The sequence below is a fragment of the Lynx rufus genome, unplaced genomic scaffold (genome assembly GCF_022079265.1).
Source record: "Lynx rufus isolate CCGP_SWC_20201006 ecotype Redwood Valley unplaced genomic scaffold, mLynRuf1.p SCAF_9, whole genome shotgun sequence".
Taxonomy (NCBI): Eukaryota; Metazoa; Chordata; class Mammalia; order Carnivora; family Felidae; genus Lynx; species Lynx rufus.
Window position 1 is genome coordinate 39022930 of NW_025814897.1, and position 21969 is coordinate 39044898.

At 51.0% G+C, this 21969-nt stretch overlaps 1 protein-coding gene across 1 annotated transcript in view; it reads right to left on the reverse strand.

The window, feature by feature from the left end:
• Nucleotides 1-927: 927 nt before the first annotated feature.
• AMOTL1 (angiomotin like 1) overlaps nt 928-21969 on the reverse strand; it is a 116161-nt gene continuing 95119 nt past the window's right edge. Inside the window, exons 8-14 of the mRNA XM_047072321.1 lie at nt 19291-19436; nt 14939-15088; nt 11158-11348; nt 6553-6678; nt 5643-5869; nt 2109-2369; nt 928-1034 (exon numbers count right to left, since the gene is read on the reverse strand). Coding sequence (XP_046928277.1) covers nt 928-1034; nt 2109-2369; nt 5643-5869; nt 6553-6678; nt 11158-11348; nt 14939-15088; nt 19291-19436 — 1208 coding nt within the window. The remainder of the gene's footprint in view (nt 1035-2108; nt 2370-5642; nt 5870-6552; nt 6679-11157; nt 11349-14938; nt 15089-19290; nt 19437-21969) is intronic.

The following is a 21969-nucleotide window of genomic DNA, read 5'->3' on the forward strand; positions in this document are numbered from 1 at the left end:
CACAGTGAGATTAAGGGCTGCAGCCCAAAGTCTCCAGAGTGGAGAAAGCAGCCAGGCAGCCAGCATACGGCTCTGTCCCACTGGTCACTATTAAACAGAGATCATGACGCTGCTCTTGTAAATGCCAGACCTAAGGAATTCTGCTGTGTCTTATTAGCAAGAAAAAAAAAAAACAAAAACAAGTGAATGAAAAGAAGAGTAAAGTGAAAGAGAATGAAGCAGAGGAAGAGATGAACTCAGAGCAGTTAGGGAGTTTGAGCACCAAAATCATAATGCTCCCATCCTGTTTTGTATTTTTACAAAACAGAATCCAGAAAAGCTAAGAAGCCCCAGAATCTCCTGAAAACCCAAACCAAGCAGATAGTTAGGTGAGAACCGCCTTCTTAATTCCCTTCACCCAAGGACACTTCTTCTCACTGCCACACCCGCACACATTCACAGGACACCCTGGATGGCGCAGGTGATGTTACATTATGCCGAGATGGGCTCTCTGAGACTTCTAGGAGGTTCTTCTTAATAAAAACAAACATGCTAAGAGGCAAGGAGAATGGGGCTGTTTCAAGGAAGATCCACGTTCAGGTTTATATGTTTATAACCAAAGAGCAGGGGAACACAGACCCCCCCCCCCAGAGATACATTTTCTATACAATGAAAATCCCACTTCCTGTGACTTCCTTGTTTCCAGACCTACACGTGTCTTCTCTCTTCCACCATAGGCAATACAAATCCATACAAGTGTCTTCACGTAGGTCTTCTGAATTTTTTTTTTTAACATTTATAAAAAGTGTCCTCACTAAATTTAAAATCTTTATCAGTTCAAATCATTCCTGGTTTCCCATCCACAACTTTCTTGATCTGTCTCCTCCCTCTCGGCCACGTTCCTCATTCGTCAAGGTCCCACTACAGAATCCCGCGGGGACGCCAGTGTTAGATGAGGACTTCCATCATCTCTCCGTCAGGGAACTCGGGCTTGTGGAGCAAGCTGCTGACGCGGCCTTTGTGGTCGGGGGACTTCCCGTGGCCAGGAGGGTTCTCTGCCAAACAGAAGGGGACATCAGCAGCCTGCCCTGCAGAGGGGCCGGGCCAGGCCGGCTCTTTCTAAAAGGAAAGCATTACCAATACCCACACTCAGCACCAGCGTTTGTAGGTGAGGCCACAGAACCCGGCCCCTAGTGGAGAAAAGCAGAATGATGGGCCCCGGGATTCAGACGCAAGTCTCAGAGCCAGGGTGCTGACGGGAAGGGGTAAGTGGGTGAAGCGGGCGTGGGGCTGTGTGCCCGGAGCCCCCACGGTGCTCTCCCTCCACTCTATGCAAAACCACCAAGTGCTGCACCTACAAGCCAGGTCCTTTCACATGCTCCTTGCCTTCCTTGGAAAAGTACATCTTGAGAACTGAATGTTCGAAAAATGACAATGCTGTGTTTACCCGCCTATTTTGGAGGATGCAAAGAAAGCAGCCCCATGGAGGACATGGTTACTTTATGCCCCTGAGAGCCCCACGCTCTCCAAAGAACGCAAGAGGACTATCCCCATGACTGAGATTGGTCCAAAGGCATGTCTGGTCTTTGTCCGGACGCCTCTGGACTCAGGGCCAGCCCACCCCACGCAGGCTTTTACTTTAAAGCACCTCATTAGTGCTGGACTGAGTGATGGGCCAGAAGTCGACCTGCCCCGCAGTTAAATCTGCCTTCTCCTTCAGGCAGGAGAGTACCCCAACCTTGAATCCCTGATGAGTAAACCTCTCGAAGGCAACATCTATGTACCGGGTGCCTGGCTAGCTCCCAAACAGGCTTTGGGGAACTGATTCCCTCACACCCCACAGTGGGTCCCTTTTCACCCCTCTGGGAAAGGACTGATCACAAGCGTGTGTTAAAAGGGTACATTCAAGTTGTGTACTCATGTAAATGGCAATAAATTAAAAGCATCTACACACATTTCATTCCTGTAAGAATAAAGTGCATGAGGGTAAGCATAATCATTCAAAAACCCCAGAGAGCGAGAGCCGATGAGAGCCCTGCTCCCTCCCTAGCTCCCAACCAAAGGCTGGCTCCCTCTCAGGCCAGAGTTGTGGGCTTGTCTAAGGATAAGCGGAGCTAAGAACTTCCTACCTGGTTTCTCTGCAGGCCCTTTGGCCACCGGGTGTTTCAGGACCGGGCTGTTGGAAGGGGTGACGCTCAGCCTGCCACGGTTGGGCAGAGAGGCCATGCTGGGCCAGAAGAGTTCGGCGCTCTTGTCCGTCTGGGTGCTGCTGTCCTTGCTGCCCGTCTTAGCGTGGGCGCTGCTGGCCGAGGTGGTGGAGGCTGCGGGGGACAGCGCCGTGGTGGAGGCTGTTGAAGTGTGCTCAGGGTGGTCCTTCCCCAGCAGCAACCCTGAGGGCGCAAACACAGCTTTTTCAATGCCATTCTTTTCTTTTCTTTTCGTTTTTTTTTTTTTAATGTTTATTTATTTTTGAGAGAGCACAAGCAGAACAGGGGCAGAGAGAGAGGGAAACACAGAATCCGGAGCAGGCTCCAGGCTCTGAGCTGTCAGCACAGAGTTCGACACGGGGCTCGAACCCACGAGCCACGAGATCATGACCTGAGCCAAAGTCGGCCACTTAACCTACTGAGCCACCCAAGCGCCCCTCAATCTCATTCTTTAAACAAAAACAAACAAAAAAAACCCCCCAAGTCTTGGACATGATTTCCTTCTTGACTGAGGACTGCTTCCTTCATTCACTTACTCATTTACCAAATGCATTTATAAGCACTTCTTATGTGCTTGATCAATTGACAAGCGCTGAGAAAATTAAAAAAATAAAAAGATTAAAAAAACTACTCCCTTCTCTAAAACTATACAGGTTTTTTGGGGAGGAGAGAAGTTGTTAAGTAAACTGCTTATGATGTAATATGATGAACAGTAGGATAAAATTATGCCCAACATAATCTTAAAATAAAAAAAAAAAGAAAATTAAAATTTTGTAAATAAAGAAGAAAAAGAGTTGCCTAATAGCCAGTTTTGAGGGACAGGGGCATTCCTGGAAGGCTTTCTAGAACGAAGCTATAACAGGCCCAGGAGGGCTCACCTTGAGCAGCAGGTGTGTGCTGAGGAAACACTGAAGGCTCCTTTGATCTGACACATGGTCCCGGTGACCCGCACTCTGTTGAGCGGTCCACAACACCGCCCCACTCTTGGTGGCCCCCGGCAGGCCCAGGTTCAAAAACAAACATGCTTCCCAGTCAGGGCAACACTTGTGCACATTACTCCCCAGAGGCGATCCCTTGCAGTGAGGGGACAGCCACGGCCCCCAGGAAGCGGGAAGCCAGCTAGGCTTCTGGACAGAGCCACTTAAAGTTTATTTTTTATTTATTTTTGAAAGAGAGAGACAGAACACAAGCAGGGGAGGTGCAGAGAGAGAGGGAGACACAGAATCCAGAGTAAACTCCTGGCTCTGCGCCGTCAGCACAGAGCCCGACACGGGGCTCAAACCCACGAACCGTGAGAGCATGACCTGAGCCGAAGTCGGACGCTTAACTGACTGAGCCACCCAGGCGCCCCTGGACAGGGCCACGGAGCCCTCTTCCTCCTCTCTGTCCCAACAGCAGGCTGGGGTGGAAAGGGGACGTGCTGGCCAAGAGAAAACCTTTGTGTTCCTCAACGGTGAAATACAGCACGCATTCATGTGCCGGCACTCCACAACACTAGCCTATAGAAAAGGCGGTGAGCACACTCAAGGATCTGTTCGCCAGGGCTATGTCAAGGTGCCCACTCCTAACACAACGCAGGGCAATTCAGTTTGCCCACAGCGGTGGTTCTCCAAATGCAACGTGCACGGCAAATACTTGGATACATTGTTAAGATAAAGATTTGGTTCACTGGGCGGGGCCTGGGATTCTGCTTCCCTGAGGAGCCCCTCAGAGACCCAACCAGCGGCCGCTGCTGGTCCCCGGACAAGCGTCTTCGGCTAGGTGCTTCACACGCCATCAGCTCGCTTTTTATCTTACAGCGCTCCTCTGACACAGGTCCTGCTGTTTTCTTCTGTTTTACAGAAAAGGACACGGGAGCTCGGAGAAATTAACATCTCCATGGCTAAGAAGTAGCAGAAACGGGACTCAAGTGCAGCTGGACCTGACTTCAAGTCCAACGTGCATTCCTCCCCGCTCATCACCCTGCCTGTCGAACCTCCACAGTCCGATGGGGGACGTGCTGGTGGAACCGAGTCGCTCGCCAGTCACCCCGCTGGGGAGCCCCGAGCCTGCAGGAAGGTAGACGCCGTCACCTCCACCTGCTTCCAGAGCCCACGGGGCAAGAGACGGCAGAAACATTTTGGGAACTGTGAATGCGTGCCCCTGCCCAGCCCCTCCGAGAGGCCCCTTCTGTTTTCCTGTGATGTGACCCCAATCACAACAATGAGGAAGAATACCCGTGCGGAGAACACAGCAACTCGTCCTGCGGGCCGGGTCCTCAGGCTCCCGGGCCCGGTTTAGGCTTGCCGAATGCCAGCGGCCACAGGCACAGACACCAGGGAAACGCCTGCCTGGCTGGATGTCACCAACGGCCTGTGCCAGCAAGGGCTCCATCACGGCCGAGCCCACCTCAGACTCCTTCACCAGACCTGACCGAGCACTGCCCCCAGGCTCTGTAACTGGGGTAGGGAGCTACGTGTCCTCAGGAGGGTCTTTGGTGATCCTAGCTGCTGTCCACACGTCCTCTCTGAAGTGCATTTCCTTGGAGGGCAGGGGCCGCTGAACTGCCTTGTGGAAGGACTTCAAACAGAGACTCTGACTGGGCACCTTTGATCCCCCGACTCTGTCAGGCCCACCCTGGAAGCTCTCCCCTTGGCACAAAGCAGCCAGGCTCCTCTGGGGTTCCATGCTGAGGGAAACTGGCTCTCAGCTCCACAGATAAACAAAACACACAGGGACCCAGGGAAAGGCATCGAAGGGCCAGACCCTGGGAGCTGCCAGAGCGCTGGGGAGGAGCGAGGAGGACGGGTGTCTGGGGGTGCTGCTGCTTCCTCTCCAGCCTCAGCTACCTCAGTCAGCGGGCCTGCCCTCACCCTAGGAACCCTGCTGTGGCTAAGACCACATCTGGAGAACTCGCCCCGAAATTGTGCCCGTGCAACCACAGCACCACGAAAACTACCACCACCCACCCCGTACGCTCGAGAGCACCGTTCCACAGCACCGTCTCCCCCTTCTCCTCCCATCCGGCCCTCACCTCAGCCGCACGGCACAAAGCAGGGCAGACAAGGCCTTGCTTTCCCAGACGCAGGAGCAGAGGTGGAGCCAACCTCAAGGCCCGACGGCCCCGGGCTTTTCCCATTGGAACGTGTTGTGTTGTAAGGGGTCACTTCAACTTTCAACAATAATGATGATAATCATGACGTGAATCAACCCATGGCTAAATGCTACCCCTGGAGGACAGCTTTGTTTCCACATAGCTCATTTAATTTCTCCAAGCAAGTAGGAGTGGTTATCCTCCCCAGTTCACACACGAATAAACAGACTCAGAGATACTCGCTGACATTTCTGTGTCCCATGAGGGGCAGAGGCAGCGTGCCACAAAAGGGTCAGGACCCTTTCCTCCGGATGCGCTACCCTCGCCACATTTCTGCAGCTCCTGCTTTTCCGACCCTGGCCCGAAGGAGGCACGGGGCTCACCTATGCTCCCCTTCCAGGTCTTCTCCTCCTTCTTCTCCTCGGCCAACTGGCCGCTGGTGAGGGAAGTCTGGCGGGAGTGTATCCCGGTGGCCGCAGCAATGGACGGCACGGAGCGGGCAGGCCGCAGGCTCGAGGAGTCCGTCTTCCCGGCATCTTTACGGGATCGCTGCTGAAGGACCTTAATCATGGCGTCCTTCTCTATGATTTTGGCATGGAGATTTTTAATACTGTACAACAAAACCAAACCAAACAGTCATCATCGAAAGCTATTTGGCTGGAAGAATTTGAAACATTTCTCTCAGGCTGCCCCAGGGACTCGAACTGTAACCCAGGGACGAACAGCTAAGTGCATGGTGAGTCTTCGGCACTTACAATCTGCAAATGGTAGAAGATAGACCTTTCGTGGTAGATCAGAGGGTGCACCTTCTCTGGCCTCTCAGGGGACTCTGCGCCCTCCTGGGATCCGAGGACAGCCGGGCAGAATGGCTGTGGCCTCCCAGCAGGGACCCATTCCCCCCTCCCCGCCCCCCCCCCCCCCGCCCCAGGCCAAGGTGTGCTCAGGGACCAAGTCAGAGGGTCTTGGGTCCCGGTGGCAGGGGCGGGAGGGGCAGCATGGAAACTCGGAAACCCTGAAGCCTTACCCAGTGTGGGCGTTCCACTCAAGTCAATTTCCCCATTTTCTGAGGAACGAAAAGAAAAGATGGATGGGTTTTCTGGGAAAAGGCTATTTTCTCCCCTCATGGCCAGAACTGAGGGTCAGAAAGTGCTTGGTGTCTCTTGGTGACTCGGCTCGTGACTGGGCCTGTCAGCTGTTCAGAACAGGGAGGGGCCGGTGGGCCCGGTGGGGACCTTGAGGAGAGTGGCCACAGGGGAGCCCGGTGGCGCAGCCAGGCACAGGGCTGTCCCTTACGTGTACTCCATGTCCTGACACCTCCTGGTGGCCTGTGCCACGTCCTCCTCCTCCTGCCAGATGTGCACCTCCAGCGAGCTCTCGCCGTAGCTGCCGTTCCTCGAGTGGTTGATGATCGTGGTGTCCCTGGGAACACAGGACACACACAGACAGTGAGGCAGGTGCCCCCGGGGAGGCGCCCGAGGGCACCACACGAAGGTCTCTCTCCACAAACTCCTTCACCTAAGTCCTCTCCTAAACCCTGGCCAATGCTCCCCCTAAACCCGACGGATGAAGACAGTGTCCAGGGAAAACGAAATAAAGTCCACAAATCAAAACTCCCTGCCCCTTCTACTAACGGCATTGTGCATTAAGCTATATGGCATGCTGTGGACCCCAGACATCGGGTGCTGTTGTTACTGTACTGGTGTATCTCCGTTTATTCTCTTCCATACTTATCCATTCTCAATCACAGGCAAAGTTTTATTTCCATTTCTCCCCCACCCAGCAGTGATTTCCGTATTTTACAGTAAGGAGACTCAGCACAGACATGAAACGGACGCTGGTCCTCCCGGATGGTGAGGCTCAGCTGGAATCTTCCTTCACGCTTGCAGGCTAGCTCACTTCTAGTTTTCTGAGCCTCTGCCTAGGATTCAGGTCCGCTCAGTGTGACAGCCATGCTGGGGAGCAGGGCAGAGGATGAAGGCGGCACACGCCTGTCCTCAGAAAGTCCAATTGAGAAGGTGAGCGAGGGCGGGGCACCTGGGTGGCTCAGTCGGTTCAGTGGCTGACTTTGGCTCAGGTCATGATCTTGCAGTTGGTGAGTTCGAGCCCCGCGTCAGGCTCTGTGCTGACAAGCTCCGAGCCTGGAGCCTGCTTCGGATTCTGTGTCTCCCTCTCTCTCTCTCTGACCCTCCCCCTCCCCCACTCACACTCTGTGTCTCTCTCTCTCAAAAACAAATAAACATTAAAAAAAAAAAAAAGAAGGTGAGCAAGGGGAGGGACAGACAAGGTGAATGAAAATGCTAGAAGCAGGCGTCTGTCTGAAAACAACTGACCAAAGATCACTCTTCCTGTCACTGGTTTTGGTAATTTATTACTCCTAATTAACCATGATCAGTAAAAACAAGATAACTGATGGGGCACCTAGGTGGCTCAGTCAGTTGAGCGTCCAACTTCAGCTCAGGTCATGATCTCACGGTTTGTGAGTTCGAGCCCCGCATTAGGCTCTCTGCTGTCCGCACAGGGCCCGCTTCGGATCCTCTGTCTCCCTCTCTCTCTGCCCCTCTCCCACTTGCACTCTTTCTTAAAAATAAATGAACATTTAGGAAAAAGATAACTGAGCCACCTGAAAGTCATCTAAGTATATCTCAGACCGAAAGGTGTAGTAATGTCTCTGATCAGTGAATGTTACATTGATAAGAAAGGATCTAGCCGAAGATTTCACATCTCTTTAGCTTCATATTCCAATGCCACAGTCATATTTAAAATCTGAACAGCTCTTTTCTAGAACACTCAAAACCAGCAACGAGCACGCCTTCTTTCAGCTCTGTGACGACAGCTAGCAACGGATGAGCATTTCCTTTCTGCCAGGGACGGGGTAAGGCACGCTGCACGCGGCCTCTCACGTGGTCCTTATAGCAACCTGTGCAGTTGGCATGACTGTGTCCTTTTACAGGTGAACCAATAGGTTAGGTGACTTTGTGAGAACACTCAGCGAAGGTGGAGCCAGTTTCAAATCCCGAGGTTCCCTCCATGCCCTCAGCTACCACTCGACACCACCAAAGCTTCCGCGTCTTTGTGAAGAAGGCCCCAGCAAAAAGGCATGAAGAGAATATAAACCAATGAATATAAACATGACAGTGTGTGGCATTTGTGCGAAATGTGGCTGCAATCAACCACAGGGCCAACTAACACAGAAAATAAGCAAAAGCTTTAAACAAACTGACAGACAAAAGAGCACTTGGGAAGAAGGGCTCTGGAGCACCAGGGGTTGATGGGCGGGGGTTTCTGCTGTGTCGTCACATGGGCAGAATTTTGAGGCCAGTTCTGCAGGTTATGGATTCACCCTGGAGTGCACAAAAGTCATCGACACAGAAATTGGTGGCGAGGAAACATTTCCAACCGAGTGGCTTTGGGCAAATTCGTACAGAGCCAGAGACAAATTAAAACATTTGTGTTTATACTGTCAAGTAAGGACAGCAAGAACAATTAGATCAAAACAAGTTAGAAAGTGTAAACACACTACAAGGCTCTCGAAAAAATATTTCGTTGCATCGAAATCTGTAAAAAGCTTCAAAACCATAAAAAGGCCCAACCTCTCAAAATTCTGATCGTTGGTGCCAAAATGCACCAAGATGGGAAAATCACTTGGTATACAAAAATAAATTTTTAAAAATTCACTGCTTTGTAAATGTGAAGCATGCATCAGAGGCTGGCAAGTTACAAAACCAGCGGCTGGTCATTTTTACCGGTTCACAGGCAGCCATTCAGCATCAAGACGAGAGCTCAGAATTTTGGCCTTCCTCAAAAATTCATTTTCCTTTTCTCCCTTTCTATCAAGAGGAAAGCAGTGCAAAATTACAAAGGTTTTCCTTGAAAAGAACATCAAGACTGGAGTGACTACCTGACCTCCTCTGAACTGACTTTCCCCAAGGCCGTGGGAGGGAGTGGTGGGGAAAGGGAAGGTAATTTCCACAGAATTAGTAGATACTCAGTAAATACACACCTCTGGCAGCAAAGAAGGGGGGAATGGAGGGATGGTGGAAGGAGCTTTGATTCACCTGCCCATCTGCGACTCCAAACAGGGCAGAAGACAGCGGCGGGGCTGGTAAACCCCACGGGACTCCCGTTCTTTGAGGGCAACAGACCAATTTCTCTTGCCCGGAGGATGACGAGTAAGGCAGGGCCTAGCACAGGCGAGTGGCTGAAGGTGGACTCTGGTCCGACACCCCCCCCCCCCCACAACAGTCCCCCTCTGGTACCCACCACAGGGCGCTTCTGATTTGACATCCCAGTTACACTTGTCCTCTCAGGGCCCAGGATCCCACACACACACACATCTAACCTGATAAAACAGCAGAAGCGGAGACAACATGGACCCTTGTGGGGTCCCCACGCGTGCCCTGCTGTGGGGCTTTGGTGTCCTCGGCCAGCGGAATGTGCCGCGGCTCTCTGCTCGTAAGTAGCCAAGAATTATAATTTCCCTTCCGGGGATCGGGTGAGTTTTGAATGAAGTAAGGACTCTTGGAAAGGCTCAGGCAGAATCACACCTACGGGCAGCAGTCGAGGCAGAAGCCTTGAATGTGGGTGTCCTGCCTACGCGGCGTGCTCTCCGTCAAAACGACACGGCGTGAACGACTCCCAGGGCAATCACTGACAGCTGTGCGTTAGCCCAAATCTGGCAGAGAAGGCCAAATCCCCCTGTCGCTTAACGACGGTCTGCGTTCTTCCTCCAGATACAGAGGTGACTCAGCAGTGCCTCAGAACACGAAAGGCTGAACGTAAAAGCCTCTCAACTACGTAAAAATCAAGGCTTCGCGGTTCTCACCCATGGGCACGAGGACTGAACTGGAGGCTGCAGATGCCTCCAGGTCTCGGGCCGCGACTCGGGCTCCGTCACACGACGTGCCTCGCGCTGGTCTATTCCCGCTCCCAAGTCTCACTCAGAGGGGCTTAGGTGGGCTCTTTTCCCTCATGGCACAGACATATGTAGGTAACACGTGAGCCCCAGAAAATGATCCCCGGTAGTCATTTTCCACACGGGTCTGCAGGTCTCCCCAGGTACCAGTGTGTGGCACCCAGTGAAGGCATCTGTGTCCTTGTGGGTGGCACTGCTCTCTCTCCAAGTCCCTGGAGGTAACATCTGGGGTGCTGAGGGGGTCTTCTCTGCATGAGTTATGAGACCTTACAGAGCACCCCCATATGCCCTCCACCCCAACAGGCCTTCTCTCCCTCGTTGAAGAAATAGCACATCCCCCCAAATGTGGGACTGACCAGATGATCGGGTTGCATCCCGAGTCTTTACTCCTCACCTGGTTCAGATCCCACCCTCCCAGATGGTATAACAACAGCCTGTATGTATCAAGTCCAGTTCTATGGGTGCTCCTTTGCGATTTGAGGATCTCTTCCATATATGTTGACCCCAAACGTGGAAAAATCCCAAATGACTCTGAATTAAACGCCCACAGCATCTACGGGCCCACAAAAAACTGGCGGGGGAGGGGTGGGGAGGCAGTGGGGGCCCTGGCTGGTGGCGGGATGCACGGCCACTCAGATCCGGGCTACCACATGCACAGGTGAGCCCCTGCTCATACAGACAAGCTGACAGTTCAACAGAACTCCTTCGGGAATTATAGAGCATCCTGAGCTAATTTTGTAAAAACGGTTATTTGTTTCGAGAGCGAGCGTATGAACAGGAGAGGGGCACAAAGAGTGGGAGAAAGAGAGACTCCCAAGCAGGCTCCGTGCTGCCAGCACGGAGCCCGACGGTGGGTCCCCCTGTTAGAGAACAGCCTCAAATACCCTTTCGCCACACCCCGCTGGAGGCCCACAGAGTTCTCCGCTGCATGGATGTCCTTGCAGTGTGTGAACGAGTCCCCCGGCCGCACCGCAGGCCGGCCTCACCTCTCAGCCGCGGCAGTGGCTGCGGCATTCATGGCGAAGTGGCGGATGGTACTCTCCTCCAGATACTTCTGTTCCCACTTGGTCATGTCGGCCTCCAGGGCCAGGATCCGCTCCTCCTTCTCCCTCACAAGTTCCATGAGGGCTGGGGCATTATACTCCGGCACGCTGGCTGGCTGGCCGTTCCCATGTTTCTGCAGAAGCAGGAGAAAGAACACCTGGATCCAGGAAAGGGCCAGACCGTGCACACGGTGCGCAGCGCGCACGCTCCCACGGCACGTTCCCACACCGCCCTCACGCTCTCTGCTGCCTCTCAGGCGCGGGTAACCCGGCCTCGACAGCTCCCACCGCCAGGCCGCCTCACCTCCCAAAGTCTCCATCTCATTGCACTCTCACGGAAGAGCCTGGGAGACAACATCCTCCCAGTGTTAGAGATGACAGAACGAGGCCTCTGAGAGGCGAAATGAACTGTTCGGTTATCCCTCAGCTACTCAGGAGGAGGGTCGCACCGGGGGGACTGTCTGGCCACACAGCTCCGCACGACTACAAGCGGCTTGTCCGGCGTCCTGCCATTCATTTATCCCAAGAGCGAAAACAGGAACTAGGGCTTGGCCTGCTGGGCTAGGGCATTTTCCCTGGGGGCCAAGGAAGTGGTTCCCACCGTCTGTTGCCCCTGGAGGCTGGGAGATAAGATGTAAAGGCAAAGGAAGGGGGAGCCAGATGCCCTGAGGTACATGTCCCCCCACACTTCCCATCTGGGACACAGAGCAAGGAGTGCTTGCGCCACAGAGGGGCCTCAGAATCAAATAAGATAGTGCATATGAAAGCACTTAATGAATCTGAAAGGGCCAGCCAAAGTAAAGTGCTACCAGAAACCTCCAATGCAAGTCGAGCTGGTCAGCCCTTTCTTTTCATCTGTGTCTGGAAGATAGGAAGTAAAGCGGTGGTCACAAGCCGAGGATACTGACATTTCAGATTCCCCCCCCCCCCCTTTTGACTCAGGGATACTATTTCCTCTGAACAGCACGACTTCCAGGATGGCGGGGTTTTGAGGAAGTTCTGCCTTCAGGAGAGAATTTCGCCCCAGTTATTCTACGTCCTGGGACGCACACTGCCCTCGTGTTTTCCAGCGATCACAAACTGTAAATGGCAGGGCTGGTTGCAAGGTGAGGGGTACCTGAACACTTTACCCTGAGGCACACCCATTACCCAGAGCAACAGCTCGCACGCGAGCTGCAGTCACAAGAGTCCAATCCTACCACAGAGGTGACAGCAAGTGGGCCCAGGGGCTTTCTAGAACCCATATGTTTCTAGTCAGTTTTTTAAAGCTATAATTGCAAATATTCTAGAATCTGGTGGTTGCTTGCCAGCAACCAACGGTTAGGCAAGAATGGAGCAGAAAGCACGTAACTGTCCTCATCAACCTGTACAGGAAGCCGCTGACCCCCCCCCCCCCGCCCTCTGGCCAGGCACCGGCCTCAAGCAGGGGGACAAATGAACCCATCCTTCGAGATGAGAGGCTCCCCTGTTGTTAGAAACTCTCTAAGAACAATATCCCACAGCCTGGCTAAGCTGCTATCTCTGCTTGTCATTTTCTAAATCCCTTGTTGACGTCACCGCAGCTGGCTTATTTCTGCAACATCCTTCTGACCTCCCATGAGATCACGGCACCTCTTCCCAGGGCCCTTCATTCAGGTCATTAAGAGTTATCTAAATAAATGCATGAATTTCAATGTTCAAGAACACAGAGATAGCACGGTCTAATGGGTACATATCCTGGCCGGAAAAACGGGTTGAGGGTCAGGTGGGCCAGCTTCTGCTGCCCACTCACTAGTCCACAAATATTTACTGAACACGTACCCTCTGCTTGGGGATACCACAGCGAACAATACACATACAATCCTTTGTCCTTTGTGTTTTCACCTGGGAGGAATGTCCTAATTAGCTAACGACCTTGGGCTGGCCTCTTAACTGCCCTGTGCCTAATTTTCCTCTTCAAGAACATTTCCCCCCCACCCCCCCCACCTTCTCTCTTTTATCTCCTAGGACTGCTGTGGTAGCAAGACGTGAAAATTATTTTGAGCTCTTTGCAAGAAAGATAAAATTGTGAATTCTTAAAAATGTTCATTTGCCTTCCTCTTACCTTCATTTCTCCTTTACCTCGTCTCAGCCTCAAATGATGCTAAGTACTATTTTACCTCCCAAGGTGGAGAGGGAGTACTTATAATAACAAAGATAATGGAGTTGAGTCTGCTTTCACAGCACTCAAAATAGAAGGTCCAAGGATAAGGAATCTAACTGTAGGGTGTGGGTGGCACATTAACTGAAAAAGAAACTTCTTTTTTGCTCTGAGTATTGAGACGTGCCCTTTTTGTCAGCCAAAAGCTCGTAAGTATCCACCGGGTGCCAGCACAGTACCAGGCACCAGAGAAGCCTGCCCGCAGTGTGGGGAGGTTAAGATCTCAGTAACTGAGAAGAACTGAAGGGTGGACCTTAAGTACCAGGGAATATGGCACAGGTTAGATGGATGGGAAGTCCAGAGACAGACTCACCCTTCCTATGAGCCATCAACTAAGCCAAGATGGCGGGAGGCTGGGTGGGTTCCTTAATTTTCTGGGCAATCTCACTAACACCTCCTTCCCTGGCCAAGTACACACACCCAGAGGGAAATGTGTGCGCCTGCCATGGGAAAGAGCTGAGCTGGACTGAACAGATGCTTTCAAGTGTTTTCAAGTATTCCAACCACAACCACTATGCTCCATCCAGTAGATAATTCCATGGAGCCCTGTCTAGTGTTTCCCTCGTTCCCAACTTAGAACACACCCTTCACCAGCTGCAGAGAGGGCTCAGCCCACTCGCTGAGGACACACAAGCCCAGGCTCTCTCTGGAGCCGGGGGCCTTTGACCAGCGTGTAATGGAGCCCGGCCCAGCTGCAGAACTTTCCGGCATGACTTTTCCCCTTGCTGAGGCACACACGGGCCCTAGGCTGGTGCGTTGTACTCTAAGCTGTTAACAGCAAAGTCATATGGACAGCTGTTATTGGCAGAAAGAAGGAAAGGCAAAACTAGGAGCTTATGGCCAATATTATAGTCTAGTGATAGTCCTGAATCCTTCCTCTCTTTTCCTCTCAACACTCACCGGTGACCACGCCCTACTAATTTCACCCTCTTACTGACTCCCCCTTAGAGTCCCACCCATAGCCTGGCTCCCTTAACTTCAGCATTCACCCCTCCAGACCCTCCCAGAGGGCTCTTTCTCCAGCCTTGTACCATGTTCCTCTCTGCCTTAAACACCCTCCAGTCACTGGTTCTCTGCTGACTACAGGAAAAAGTACAATCTCTCAACCTGACCAAATGCCCCCTCCCAAGCCACCTCGCTGCATTCACCCCCAGCTAGCTGTACCCAGCCGTCCGGAACTCGCCCCGCTGTTTCGTACCTCTCTCCCCTACGCAAAATCCTCCTCCTATCTCTGATGTTCTTTCCCCGGAATGTCCAACGAACTCATCTCTTCAAAGTCCAACTCAAGGGTCCCCCTCCGTGAGGCTGTCTACAGCCACATTCCGCTGTGCCCTGCGCCCCCGGTGGCCACCACTTTCTCTCTTTCGTCACTGCAATGCGCGGACTGCCTGGTTCCTCCGCTGGCTGCTACGTTGGCTCGCTGGGGATGGAGTTGTCATTCACCAAGGCACAGTGCACAGCCTGAACCACAGCAGGTGCTGGCTGCAGAACAGGTGCTGGGTGGATGTGTGGCCCCGGCCTCACCTGCTGGGTTCTCAGCCTCACCTGCTGCGTTCTCAGCGCGTCCAGCTCTCTCTCCAGCCAGGTCCGCAGTCTCCGCTCCATCTGCTCTCGCTTCTCACACGCAGACTGCAGCTGGCTCAGGGCCTGCTGGAGCTTCTCAACCTTCTCCACATAGGCTTGCTTCTCTCGTAGCTGAGCAGGGGACAGTGAAGAGCAGCAGAGAACTCAGACCGGCAGTACTCAAAGCTGGGGTGGAGGTGGGGGGCTGGATTACCTGGGGTCCTGCATGTGCCTTCCCTACCGCCATCCCCCTGGTGTGCTGGGGCAGAAAGGATTCAGACAAAGGCCACCAGGAATTAAAGACCCTACTAGGGCGCCCGCTTTCAGTAGCGTGTATAGCTCTGAGCTCCATCCTTGGTAATCGCTTAACGATCACAGCATTTGCAGACACTGAAAAGGAAGCCAGTAAAGAGTTTTCAGTGCCACAAGGAAAAGCTTGTTCTATAACGTGAAGTAAAAAACCCAGAATCAAAAACTATATACGTGCTCACAACTCTGCCTGCCCATCTGTCTATTGTCTATGCATAAAAAAAGACTGGAAGGGGCGCCTGGGTAGCTCAGTCAGGTAAGCGTCCCACTCTTGATTTGGGCTCAGGTCATGATCTCATGGAGGTTCGTGGGATGGAACCCCGTGTCGGACTCTGTGCTGACAGCTTGGAGCCTGCTTTGGATTCTCTCTCTCCCTCTCTTTCTGCCCCTCCCCCACTCATGCTTGCTCTCTCTCTCTCTCTCTCTCTCAAAATAAATAAGTAAATAAATTTAAAAAAAAGACTGGACGGTTAAGCAGCCGACTTGGGCTCAGGTCATGATCTCACGGTCCGAGAGTTCGAGCCCCGCGTCGGGCTCTGTGCTGACAGCTCGGAGCCTGGAGCCTGCTTTGGATTCTGTGTACCCCCCTCTCTCTGCCCCTCCCCCACTCGTGCCCTGTCTCGCTCTGTCTCTCAAAAATAAATACATGTTAAAAAAATTTTTTTTAATTAAAAAAAGACTGGAAATTACTTAAAAGCATCACCATGTTTATGTGTATGGCACAATAGTAGCTTCTCATCTTCCTTATTCTTTTCTGCAATTTTCAAATCTTCTATAATAACTGTAGGTGTATGTATACATGCATGTGTACCCATTTGTGTGTGAATAAATATAAAATTTCCTATTCAGATATTTGTGGAGTAACTTTCTCCTAAAAGACTTCAGAGCCCTTTACAGAGGAGTAGTTAACAGCCCCAAAGACTACCGTGAACTGAGGAGACGGAAACTAAGGTAAAAAGGATTTATGTAAATGTCCCATCAGGCACAGATTCAGAATCATGAAAACTTTGTTTTCTTCCAATTAGGAGTCTGGCCCGCGTCCACAAATCCCAGGCCCAATTCTAACTTTCTGGGAACTGGCTCATGCCAAAAACCAGGCTGAGGTGTTGACTTGATCTGGTTGTGGGTGAGAAGACACCAGATGGTATTTCCTGTCTGCACCTGGGTGTGCTGATGCCTTGCAGGTGATTCAGATCCTGAGTTCAACCCACGATTACACCGGCAAGCTGGAACATGCTAGTGATTTAAGAGCTTGCTGCAAAAGGCGGTTTCTCAACTTAGCACACAGCACCGTATTGAGCTATACCTGTATCCCAGCCAAAGCCACTGAAATAAAATGGAGGTGCTTCTGACCTTTCGTGGCGGGGGGTAGGGGGCAGCAACCTTACAGCCTTCTCTAAACCTGCTCTTGGCATCAGTGTCCATCAAACTCTTTCCTTCACTGTGCTTTTGATTACTTGTTTCAACCAAACAGACACTGAAGGACACAGAACTGCAGGTTCCTGTGCCGGAAGAGGACTGATCTGAGGAAACATTTTGTGAGTATCATTCATACACTACTTACAGCACATCCTACACTGTATACAGTTTTTTGCGCGTGCAGCCATTCGAACAGAAGGGCCATGAGATCTGTTCATTGTGGTCCCTGTTGGGCAGAGGACACAGTATGTCCCTAATGCCTGCGACAGTACCTGACATCCTGCAAAGTACTCAACAAATGTTTGCTAAACAGAGAATTGCTATTCCTAATCAATAGCAAGTTCCTTGAAGGCACGGATCTGTCTCTTTCACCTTTGTATCAGCCTTAAGTCTAGCAATGAGGATATTAGGTTGAGTGTGATTAAGAGTAACAGTTAAGGGGCGCCTGGGTAGCTCAGTCGGTTAAGCGAGTGACTCTTGATTTCGGCTCAGGTCGTGATCTCATGGTTCATGAGTTTGAGCCTCACGTGGGGCTCTGCTCTGACAGTGTAGAGGCTGCTTGGGATTCTCTCTCTCCCTCTCTCTCTGCCCCTCCCCCACTGCCCTCTCTGCCTCAAACTAAATAAATAACATTAAAAAAAAAGAATAACAGTTTTATCAGCCAACATTTTTGGAGCTTGTCCATGCCAAGCATGTGCTCTACATGCAATTATCTCGTTGAATCCTCCTGATGACAGTAAGAACACAACTGCTGTATTATCTCCATTTAAGAGAGAGAAGACTGAGGACTGAAGAGGTCACAGGACTTGCTCAAGGTCACAGACTGACACATCATAGGGTCAGGGTTCTAATTCACCATAGTCTGGCTCTGGAGTCAAAGAAGTCAGGGTAAGCACTCAATATGAGCTATCTGAACTGAATGAAGACCTTTCAAAAGAAACTTTAATGAGAACAGGGAGTCATGCCGGAAGGGGGACAAAGAGATTTTGGAGGAGCTCCATGCAATCAAAGACCTTCTGTAACAACAAGAAAAGATCCATACCAGTGATTATAAAAAAAAAAAAAAAACCTGTCTTTAAGGAACTCACAATTAGCTTGTATTTTATTAGAAATATTAAAATGAAAAGATTTAAAAAATTTTAATTCTCTTTGGCTCCATATATGGAGATGGAGCCTGAATAAGAAATTTCAGTGACAACCTTAATGAGGAGTCCTGGCCTCCCTTTCTCCAAACAGACCTTGTGTCCTTGAGGGATTAAGGTCACTGTCTGCAGCAAATGTACCTCCTACTTAATGAGTGGCAACAGAGAATCCTCTAGGACTGCTGCTTGGGGTCCTCATGCTAGTCTTAAAATTGCGGTTTCTGCAGAGGCGCCTGGACGGCTCCGTCGGTTAAGCGTCCAACTCTTGATGTCAGCTCAGATCAGGATCTCACGGTTCACGAGACTGAGCCTCGAGACGGGCTCTGTGGCACTGATCCTGCTTGGGATTCTTTCTCCCTCTCTCTCTCTGCCTCCTCCCACCGTCTCTCACGTGCACACTTGCTCTCTCTCTCTCTCTCTCAAAAATAAACATTTTTGTAAATTGCAGTTTCTATATTAGGATTCATGGGTTTAAAAGACTTCTAATGGGCAAGACCTTTGTTGATTTAACAGTCTCCCCCTTCAGCTGCTTGAACCTTGAAGCCGAAGGTGCTGGGACACCCGGGTTACCCAGCGCCAGGACATGTCTTCTGAAGGAGCAGCTTTTCGTTTTCAGCCACAGTTGGATTGACAAGAGCACTGTTTTCTGCGTGCCAAGCACCCAGGTCAGTACTTTGTGTGGAATATGAGCTTCTATTTTCCACGTGGCTCTGGGCAGGGCAGCCCCCGTAATAGCGGGGATTTGCCACCTCAGGGAGCCCACAGGAGTGGTCCAGAAGGCTCCCATCTACCTGCCCGGGCCTCTCCTTTCCTGCCACCGCATCTACAGCCTGAACCTCAGAAATGGCCGTTCAAGTCCTGAACCTCAGAAATGGCCGTTCAAGTTCTTCCACAGTAGGCCGGAAAGCAAAGTCTACCTCACAAAACTTAAAGGGTTGATTTAATCAGAGACCGCTACATCCATAATGCTTGAGAGGGCTCAAAATTTCCTGCACTAGGGGAGTCACTGCCCAGCTGAGCCAACTTCTGGAAACTGGAGCCTGGTTTGCTGAATGCCACCTCCACTTTTGGGGGGACACTTTTGCCCCCTCCCTTTTTTTTTTTTAATGCAATCAAAAGCCCAGAGACAGAGCAGATAAACTCTTTTTTTTTTTTTTTAACGGTTAGTCTCTTTTCTCCACAGGCACCAGTGGTTTCCAATCCCTCCATTTATTTCCAGCCCTGGACACCTGCCCACCAATGGGCGGCAGGCTGGCTTTCAGGCGGAAAGTGTGCTCTCTCACGGCTGTCTTTCATACTCTGCCTAGTTCTGGGCTGTATAAACTGTGTTTGTATGAACTTTTATTTGGGAGGCCTCCTACATCCCTCCCCCTGACTTAACGCCTTGGAGTTGGCTTCGGGCAGGGGTGCTGGTTAGGAAAACGAAGCAGAGGCCCTCAGGGTTATGTCTTCACCCCGTCTCACCTCCTCCTCCAGCTTGATGACCCTGGCCTGGGCGTTGCTCAGAGCCTGGTCCAGGATCTCGATGTGTCTCCGGTGGTCCTCACTCGCGGTCCGCACTGCTGCTAACTCCATTTCCAACTTCTCCTTCTCCTTCAAGAATTCTTTGTCTAAAAGGGAGACAAGAACAAAACCACCTCTATCAGAAAGCACTCACCCTCTGGGCTCACGGCCAGTCTACATCTGGCAAGGATTAGAAACAAAAAAGCCTGCAGAGAGCAGAGGGTTGAATTACTGCTTTTGCTCCCTCTTAATAGCGGTGATGTGTGCGGTAAGGATTTGCTCAAAAACCGCTGTTAACTCTCGATACATTTCGGCTCACAGTTCCAGAGATGAACGGTACACAAAGAACCAGTGACCCACGTTCTCTGTAACTCACTTCTGTACAACATTTAGTTTAATGCTTCAAATTAGCCTTGTACCTACGATTTCATTTTATGTTCAAACCTCCCCTGCTTCTGTCTTCTGAACCAGTGATGAAAGGGCAGGCAGGACTAACAATAATACTAATATTCTCATTCACAGAAAAATAAACCAAGGCCCAGAGGGTTCAGCTCTTTGACTGAGGCCAAGAACAGAGGGGAGCTCTAACCCAGGCCTCCAATCTTGGGCTGGATCCTCTTCCTGTACGGCCCAGACCCCCACATTTTCTCCTAATTCTGTTCAAGAGGGGAAAGGGAAATTGCTTTGGATTTAGGGACACTGCTTTGGATTTAGGAAACTGTTTTCTTCTCATTCAGGGGCAGTATATCTGATGGCAATCACTGTCTCTTTGCACACGGACAGCAAGGGCCACCCTGCATTCAGTAGCTTCCACACCACCTTCCGGTAGACTGACCACCGTGTTAGTTTAAGCAGGGATGGCCAGTGGTGTCACGGGAACAGTATTACTCATCGGGGACATTTTCCCCGTTAACAAAAGCAATACATTTTATTTTGAAAATAAATCCGAATCTTTGGTCACGTTGTACGTAATATGGAAAAACTTGAATGAACTCAACGTGAAAGATTAAGGGACTGGGTAAATAAACTCCTTAAAACCCTCCAATAGCCTAGGTTGCATCCATTAAAAATTAAATAAGATATTATTAATGACACGGAAAAACACTTCATTATTGAAAAAAAGTGGTTACATAAACCCTACTCATGCTAGTCCATCATCGTGAAAAACAAGGCATGTGCAACAGCAGCGGCGAGAGTTAGAAGCTGATTTCAACGGGCCCGCGTCACTCGAATGCTTCAGATGGGCTATCGGGATCCTTCGGCAACCATGGTCCGGAAGCTACACCAGCGGGTGCCCATGGTTTCACTCACTCGTATTTCCTCGTAGAGTCATCCATCAATTCAACAAAGAGTTATCAAACACTAAGGACCAGCCCAGTGGGCATGGAAGCAATGGAAAAAATGCTGTGCTTAAGGAGCAGGAAACGTGCTTTTGAATACAGGGCAGGAGAATAAAAAAGACACTTTAAGCCTACAAATAAGCATTAACAAACTCATAATTTTAGAGCCGGAAGGGATCATAGGAAATACCCCCTCTGGTTCTGCCTGCTACTTTATGAGTGCAAAAAGGAAAGCCCAAGAACGAAGGCACTTGTCCAAGGTCCCCCTGCCAGCTGGCACAGAGAGAGAGCCCAAACCCGGGTCTCCTGATGTCTCAGCACAATGTCCTTCCCCCTTGACTACACTGCCCCTGCACTGTGAGGTCACGGTGACAGGATCCGAGTGCAACTAGAACAGCTTTGGAACTGGAAGCCTGGGTAGCCTTGTACGGCTAAGTGGCAGAAACAATGGCATCCCCTGGAAACAAAATGAAGCCACCAAGATCCCGACCCCGAACACAGAATTACTTGTGGGCTATTTGTGTGCCTCCTGGCAATGGCCAACTGACCTCCCCACTTCTCCCTTTCAGCGGCATCTGACACTTCCTTCCCAATCCGTGGAGAACGGCCACGCGAAAGGCCCAAACGAATGGGTCAGTAGCAGCCCACTGGCTCTGCGCCCCACCATCCACAGCCCTGAACAACCCAGAGCATTTCACTCTTTCTATGCAAAGTCAATGACATCTGAACACTAGCTCCATGGGTTTGGGCAACATCTCAACAGGCAGGGTGCCCACTTGCCTTGTCCAGGCTCTGGAGGGCACCCAGGAGTTACTCAGCATGCTTGGGAATGAAACGCTGGATTTCAGGGCTTCTGTCTGCTTATCAGCCTAAGCGTAAAAGTTTTTCTCTTCGTTGAGGGCAGCCAAGGACATGTTGATTTTGACCAGAAGAGAGTAAAACGATAGACTGAGCTCAAGATTAGAAGCCGCTCGAGTTCGGCAAATTGATGATCACAGTTTTTTCTGTGTCGCAAGGACAGCTATTCCTATTTCTGAATTAAGTATCCTTCCCCTCCTACACACACACACACACACACACACACACACACAGAGGCAGACACACTGGATTCTAGCATTTACTCTTTACTTGACATCATACTGTGGTTAAGGCATGGACCTCAACATCAGAAAAGAACTAGATTCAAATCCCAAGTTCACCACTTTCCAGTTATGAGGTCTCAAGCATGGTTAACCTCTCTCTGAGACTCAGCTCCCTCATGTAATCAAATCACCTAATGGAACTATCTGACGAGAGAGAT